This window comes from Gymnogyps californianus, chromosome Z, assembly GCF_018139145.2.
Source record: "Gymnogyps californianus isolate 813 chromosome Z, ASM1813914v2, whole genome shotgun sequence".
In the NCBI taxonomy this organism is placed as follows: Eukaryota; Metazoa; Chordata; class Aves; order Accipitriformes; family Cathartidae; genus Gymnogyps; species Gymnogyps californianus.
The window spans coordinates 58,252,597-58,260,608 of NC_059500.1; the positions used below are offsets into that span (position 1 = coordinate 58,252,597).

Below are 8,012 nucleotides of genomic sequence, written 5' to 3' on the forward strand. Positions count from 1 at the left end.
TCCATCTGTAAAATGGCAACAATGCAGACCTCCTCAACTCACAGCCATATTTCACTGCCATCACAGAAAGCCCCCCAAAAGAACAATTTTCTCTTCAGAACAACATAGAACAAAGTATATTCATAACATATTCATTCAAAAAAGGAAAAAAAACCCAACAATTTTATCACCAACTGAACAGCAAGCATTTTGCAGACTGAGGCAGAGGGAGCATTACTGATGTAACTGGAGAACTAGTCTAGAGGTGTGAACCAGGGCTGAACATGTAGTTTCAATTTTGGAATTTGGTAAGTTGCGTGCTTGACTTTACAAACCTAAAAACATTTCTTAAATTCATATTTGTGTGGATAAATGGAAAACGCTGCAAGCATGGCATTGTGCTTAAGTTTGTTCTTGCAATCCCTATTTGCAAAACCAAAAGGAAGTTGGTGTACCCCAAGTTTAAGCAAGGCTGACAAGTGAAAACACCCCTTTCTTACCCTGGGTCACACCAGCGCAGTACCACAAATGCATTCGGGTTAAGCAGCCATTACACATTTTCCTGCCCGTCTGTCATATGACAACGTAATGAAGAAGAGTAAGAAACCTGGCACACACAAAGCAACACATTGCGCGTCAGCAGGAGTAATGCTGTCCCACGAAAACAGCCCCTCCAGCCCTCTTCGTCCCCAGCTTGCCCCCGGCCCCAGGCCGCGTGTCCCAAAACTACCCTGCTCCGCTCCAGCAGCGGCTCGGCGTGAACCACGATCACCTCCAAATACGTGGCTGCTCAAACACGATGCCTCGGCTTTACTCGGCTACAAGCTGGTAAGAGAGCACCTGCCGCGGCCAACAGCCGCCCCCGCCCAGCGGCCGCGATCCCACCGGCGGCCTTAGGGCCGGGTAACCGCCGGAGGGCCAGCTTAAGACGGAGAGAGGGAGGGCCGAGACCCGCGGCGCCTGATCAGCCCCAGCAGCCACGCAGCGGGAACACAGGGCGTGAGGCGAGGCGTGAGACCAAGTACCCTTCCACCGGGGCGGGAGGGGGAACCCCGCCATTTTGAGGCGAACGCACGGGGCCCACCGGCGAGGCTCACCCCGCCATTTTAAGGGCAGCCCTCACAGCCCTTCGGGGGTGGGGGATGTGGCCTAGTCCGGCTCCGCCCGCCGCCAGGCTGGTACCGGCTAGACCGCGCCCTCCGCCCCCTCCTAGGTCAGGTATCAGGTGAAACTGGTCGGGCGTGCAGGAGAGGCAGTGGTGGCCGGGGCGCAGCGGGAGGATGGCTGGGCGCCACGGGCTGTGCCTGCTACTGCTACTGCTGCTCTGTGCGCTGCTGGGAGCCGCCACTCCCGCAGGTGAGAGGAGGAGTGCGAGCTACCGCCGACGGGTGCTAGAGCCGCCGGCTCGGCTGGGATCAGCTGGGGACGGCCGGGTCCTCCCAGGGCTCCGCGGGTGTCGCGTTGGCTGCTCGGCGCCCCCCGGCTGCGGGTTGGGCTGCGGGCGGTGGCGCCGCAGGCGGGGAGCGGTGCGGGAGGCACGGCTGGGCTCTCGGCGGGCGAGGCGCGGGGGCGGCGGGGCTGAACCGCGCCGAAGAGCAGGTTTCGGGCCCCCGGCTGGGGTGCGGGGAGCCCGGAGCGGACTGGGCGAGGTTCCCGCGGAGTCGAACGGGTTCGGAAAACTGGGGCCGGTGGCTGTAGAGCTGCCGGGACCCGCGGGGAGGGCGCTGCCGGCCGGCCTCCCCGCCAGGTGGGGGAAAGCAGCTCGACGGGCAAGCAGCCGGGCTCGCCTTCCAGCCCCCTTTGGACTTCCGGGGTGCACGGAGCCGGCGGGGAGGGCTGCGGGACCGCAGGTCCTGCGCGGGCCGTCCGCGGGAGCTGCCGGGCACGTGTGGCCTGGCTTCATCCGCATCGGTGCTGTACCTAATCTGGTTCTCGGCTAGCAACCTGCCTAAAAGCTGCATATAAACATAAAAAACCTTAAAGACCGTGTTCTCGCTTTTTTCCCCAACTCTGAAAAGCTAGGATTTTTTTTTTTGTCCTAATTCTTATCTTTATTGGTTTATATTATTGCTTATTGAACATAAGTGCTGTTTGGGGGGAAAAAACAGTCATTCATATTAATATTTCACTGCCTTAAGGTTCATGTTTCACTACCTTTTATAGTAAACCCCACTGCCATACTACGCATGCCTTTGCACTGTGTACTTCTGTATTTGTTCATCCTGGGCTTATTTACATAATAAAAGCATATGAGTAAAGATTGTGTAAATATTGTAGCCAAGCTTATGGTAGGTCCTGTTTTCTCAACAAATAGATACTAGATAGCTGCAAATTTTGTTGTTAAGAGTGGAGTTTCTGAAATTAAACTGGTTCTTAATAGCCTAGTTGTCTGACCTCAGCGGAGGAATTTGGAATCATCTTGGGGTGACGGCAAAGTAGTACGCTTAAAAGTTTTAGCTGGGTGCTTGATCTTCTGGAGCAGGGAGGTGAAATGAGCTGCAAGTGTGATCCCATCCCAACCAAGGGAGATGCACTGTAAGCCGGGGGCTTATTGTGGCTGTTTTCAAACAGGCTAATGCCGTTATGGGGTTGTGGTGAATCTGGGCTGCAGATCCAAGAACCAGGGTAACCTTAACCGTAGTCCTCTGTAGGTATTACTACCATGACCTAAGCTAGTTAATTTGGATACTCTGTGCTGCTGTCACTTTTGTGTCTGCAGGGTAGGCATAATCCTTTGTTTGGTATGCAGTGGGTTATATCTTCTGGACAAATGGCAAAGGTGTTGAAACAGTCTTTTGTTGTGGGAGGAGAGTACGTTTTTCCCCTGATGCCAAGGAAGCTTTTCCCGTGGGCAGATTAGCAAGTCAACTGCATTCTCTGTATGTGAGTCAGGCAGGGTGAAACTCGGCTTGGAAAATAACTCAATTGTTATGGAAAACTGCAAGTGCAGAAAGAGTAAGAAAAGGATGTAAAAAATGCACATGCCTAACAAAGGATTGGTTGCTCGGTGAGGGAGTGTTAACTGCAAAGACAAACAGGACACTGAACTGTCTCCCTATATGGGTGCCAGCTGGGCTAACAAAAGCTGCCCAGTGTCTGCAATCAGAACTTTTGAGGCTGGAACTACTTAAAGTCAGCATAAACGCAAGACTTGGTCTCTGAAATCACCCATTTAGCTTGACTATGTCTTCAAAAATAGAATAAAACAAACCTTTGCCTCTATTCTGCCACTCTTGCAATACTAAGTCCTGTGTGTGGTTCATGTGTCCGTCAATCCACTTTATTATAGCTCTTACTCTAATGTGTCACACTAACACTTTAGGGCTTTTTGGTGAGAATTTTTTTTTTTTCCCCAACCCAACCTATGAACATCAATTGCAAAACATTCCTTTATATCTGATCACTAAACATTAATAAGAATGAAGTGGTAGTATTTGCTCTTCCAGTTTTCTACAATAATTTAAGTCTTTGGAATGGAATACATGACTGCACTTTGATAATATCAGCTACTTACTGATGGACAGGTGCTTAACATAGCACTGTACACTGTGCTTTATTACAGTACTGTGAGAACTGCTGTCAGCTTAGAATAAAGGGTCTGCTTCCAAGCATCTCCAGCATCTTTCTCAGCTAAGCTATAAGCCTGAGAAAAGAGGCATTGCTTAGCTAATTATCACTTACATTATCTGGTATCTATATAGGCTATGTTCAAGCTGGTGTTATTCACAAGAGAGCTATCACTTCGAGCTTTGCTCTGCCTCTTCAAATGCCGCAGGAACTTAAAAATCGCATGGGCAAGCCAGCCATTCCTGACTGCTCTGTCTTGCACGCCAGCCTTCAGATGGCTCAGTTCAGAACCCCTCCAGACCCAACACAGCCCTCTCACACTAACAGGTTAAACTGCACAAGCAGATACTGTCCATGAACTCACACTGTTCCAAAAAGTCAGATAGCCGCCAAGCTAAACTGTATTGACATGGAACTTGGCTATCTGTGGGAGAATTATTTTTAACCTTATCTCAGTTTCTATCAATATTTGTGGATTATTTTAGCCACAAAAAACCCCAACTGGGGTATAAAGGAGAGTCTTCTTGAGCAAGCAGGTTTGTGTACAATAAGCTGTGAACAGTGTTGAAGGATGGCCCCTTTGTCATTCAATAAGTAGTTTTGATACAGTTCCAGAATGAAAAATGCTTACATCTTACATTTCAAAGTATAAGAAAAGAATTCTCACACAAGAAATATGTAAATACACAAGTATGTGTGTTTTTCAGTGTAGATTCTCAAAAGTAGCACAACTTTACATAGCTGTTCAAGTTGTTACTGCAGAAGTCTGATGTACAGCATTAGTGTCCTGTCTAGAATGTGTGACCTCCTAAAGAGGTGTACAGAAATACAGAATATATTGGTGCTCTTTAGAGTTTTGAATTAAGTTACCCTAGCTCCACTTAAGTGTTTGACAAGCTCCAGGCACAGGCAGGCTTCACTGGAAAACTGAGGTGAAAGAAAACTTTTTGCCAGTACAATGACACGGACAAATCTTTGCAGTAGACTGCATGAAGACTGAAGTCTAAATTATACCAACAAAACAACAGTCCTAAAGAAAATTAATTCAAATGCCAAACAGTCATTTTGGCCTATATGTGGGATAATTACAACAGGGCAGAATTATACAAATCCTGCTCTCAGATCTTCAAGCCACATGATTATGTCAGCAATACTGTTAAAGACTGCAAAGTTTATTTGTATAATACAGAAGTCCCAGGTCCCTAACCTGAGCTGTGAATAATAGAAGCCATAGCTGTCAGCTCTACCACCTAGCACTTTGAGTAGAAACTACAGAGATTGTCTGACTGTCTTGCCCTTGAATTGGAAGGAGATCCCAGATGACTAGCCCTCTTGCATCTTCATGCACAAGGTTAGTCTGTTTGAGTTTCAATTCAGATACAGTGTAACATGCATTTTTCTTTCCATAGAGATCACTTGTGCATAGCTTTTGGCATTACATTCTGAGTTTCAGTTCTAGCTCCTCTGAGGGGAGCATGCTCTTTTTTACTGCATACCTGATTTTCAGGCCATCTAAACTGAGGAAACTTCTACTGCAGTTACATTAGCCTGCTGCAAAGTTTTATGAGTCCCAGCACTTGGGCAATCTGGCACTGCCATGTGAAAGGATAATGGTGCACTGGGGTACTTGAAGCAGTTTCTATTGTAACTGTTCAGATCGTAGGAGCACCTGACAGCCATTTTAACAAGGTATTTTTAATATCACTGGTGACGTGGAAAAGCGTTTTGGTTGCTGGTACAATCCTTGAATAGGGACATAGGTTGTCTTTTGGATAATAAACTTAAGGGAAGAAAAATTGTCAGCTGTTTGAAAACCAGTCTTAATTTTTCTGTTGATGAGGCCCTCTTTAATTCTTCAGAGTAAATCATGATGTCTAGTTTATTTTTGAAAAGGACAAAAAGTCTGTACTTCAGTAACGGCAACTTCTGATTTTTTTAATTTTAGAGAGTAGTGGAACAAGCAGTTCAAAAGGAAGAAGTTTCGCTGGCCGGAAAGTTCCAACTACAAATAATGCCTCTGAAGAGTTATATGAAGTGGATGAATTTGCAGCAAAAGCCCTCACAGGAAAGCTGACTACAGTTTTTCTTCCCATTGTCTATATCATTGTCTTTATCATTGGTTTGCCAAGCAATGCCATGGCCCTCTGGGTCTTTTTTTTCCGAACAAAGAAGAAACATCCGGCTGTGATTTATATGGTTAACTTGGCATTGGCAGACCTTCTTTTTGTTGTCTGGTTCCCGCTGAAGATTGCATACCATGTAAATGGCAATAATTGGCTATTCGGTGAAGGTCTCTGCAAAGTACTTGTTGGATTTTTCTATGGAAATATGTACTGTTCCGTTCTCTTTATGACATGTCTCAGTGTGCAACGGTATTGGGTTGTAGTGAACCCCATAGTGCATTCAAGAAAGAAATCTGAAATTGCCTTGGGCATCTCCCTTGCTATCTGGATACTGATTCTTTTGGGCACCATTCCATTATACCTTGTTAATCAGACAGCATATATTTCAAATCTTAACATCACCACCTGCCATGATGTGTTGCCTGAAAATGTTTTGGCTCATGATATGTTCAATTATTTCCTCTCACTTGCAATTGGACTCTTCTTAATCCCAGCTCTCCTCACTGCTGTTGCTTACATACTAATGATTAAGACTCTGAATGCTTCCATCTCAGATGTAAGCACTGGGAAGAAACGAAAAAGAGCTATCAAACTCATTATCGCTGTCCTTTCCATGTATCTCATCTGTTTTACACCTAGCAATGTGCTGCTTGTTGTGCACTATTGGCTCCTCAAAACCTACAGCCAGAGCTATCTGTATGTGTCGTACATAACTGCACTGTGTCTTTCTACTTTGAACAGTTGTATTGATCCATTCATCTATTACTATATTTCAAAAGACTTCAGAGACAACCTTAAAAATGCTCTTCTTTGCCGAAGTGTGCGAACTACACGGAGGATGCAAGTGTCTCTCTCATCAAGCAGATACCCCAAGAAATCAAATTCTTATTCTTCAAACTCAAATGGGACCACTAAATCAACCTACTAAGTTTAATCCTAGAAAAGTGAACTTTTATTACTACTGCTGAAAGGATGTAAGTGACAAGAGAGTTATTGTGTACAAGAGAGTCTGAAGAAACATCTCTGCTTTTTAATTACATTGAAGCCTGGATTTCGGAACTGGCAGCTGCTTACCCTGTGTAGAAATGGTAAGCAGATAAATCTTCCCAGTAGACTGGAAAAAAATCATGACATTTCAGATGCTCTGCAAAAATGCTGCTCACTTGGAAGTGAGTTGTGGTTGAAGACATTTTTGTTCAATATTGAAGTTGTTAAAAAGCAAAATGTGACTGGAAAGTTATGTAGTGTTGCTAGTATATTTAATAGAGAAATCTGTTTTGTTTGGCTTTAACTGTAATGTATTAAACAGCTGAACAGATTGTGTACACTGAACATTATTTGAAACCGTAGAGAGAAGGAAGGGAGAATCCATTTCACTGTCTTGGTGTAGACTGCTTATTATCTTTAGTATAATGTAATTTTATATTGTTTTCCAAGTTATCATGCTGTAAGTACTAACACGGCAGAAGCCTGTAAGGTTATGCTATTGAGTTGACAAGCTGAACTTGTTATCAGCTAGCACTGAGATAAAATGTTAGTTGAGATTATACACCGTTACTTAATGCTTGCCAGTACATGATCTTAAATGGGGATATTTAACAAAGTTTTGATGAATAGCTATTTGATTTTTATATAATGTGCCTTGTATTTTTTAAGATCTCTAAATAAGATTTTTTTTTTGTTTTTAATAACACATTTGAGTTGGGTGCTTTCTTTTATGTTTTTACATGCTCTTCAAAATGCTGAGTAGTTCAGCTTGCCTGGCTTCAGGTAACAAAGATACTATTCCTAACAGTGAATTAGAAGTCTGACAACTGTAGCTGTAATGTCTAAATGGGTTAAGTAAAATTTACCTAATGACGCATTTCATTAGAGTGAAACTGTTCCCTTATCTTATTAGCAGATAACTAAAACCAAATGGTTCAGAACTGGGGGGGAATAATAAACAAACACATTAACAAGATAACAAACTTCAGCCTCAGTGGATTTCTGAAATATCTTAAGTCCTCTTCCCTCACCCAGAATATTTGTGGCCACTCAGGAATATGGAATCACATTTACTTTTAATCTGAAAAGCTGATGGGTGTATGTTTCGTGGTAGGATTTAAAGGCATTTTTTTCAAATCTTGCAGTCCTGATATGTTTCACCAAGTTGTACATTGAACTCACATCCAGGTGACCTGTCTGAGACTTAGGCATAGCTGGGTCCCTACAAACACAAGCAAATGGAAAAGCCCTCAGTCCAAAAAGTACTCTGAGACAGATGGTATATAGATAGGAAATATTTACCATTTCAAATATGGAGAGTAAAGAAGGGGGTAGATTGAACTGTAGCAAGAATTT

General features: G+C 44.3%; 1 protein-coding gene across 1 annotated transcript; it reads left to right on the forward strand.

Moving 5' to 3' along the window:
* Positions 1–1,259: 1,259 nt before the first annotated feature.
* Positions 1,260–8,012, forward strand: F2RL1 (F2R like trypsin receptor 1). Its single transcript, XM_050913307.1, has 2 exons — positions 1,260–1,335; positions 5,492–8,012. The coding sequence occupies exons 1-2, from the start codon at positions 1,260–1,262 to the stop codon at positions 6,595–6,597; spliced, it is 1,182 nt and encodes a 393-aa protein (XP_050769264.1). The 3' UTR covers positions 6,598–8,012.

Coding starts and splice junctions, on each gene's coding strand:
- F2RL1 (XM_050913307.1), top strand. CDS start 1,260: ATGGCTGGGCGCCACGGGCTGTGCCTGCTACTGCTACTGCTGCTCTGT. Junction 1,336..5,491: donor GGGAGCCGCCACTCCCGCAG/GTGAGAGGAGGA, acceptor TTTTAATTTTAG/AGAGTAGTGGAACAAGCAGT.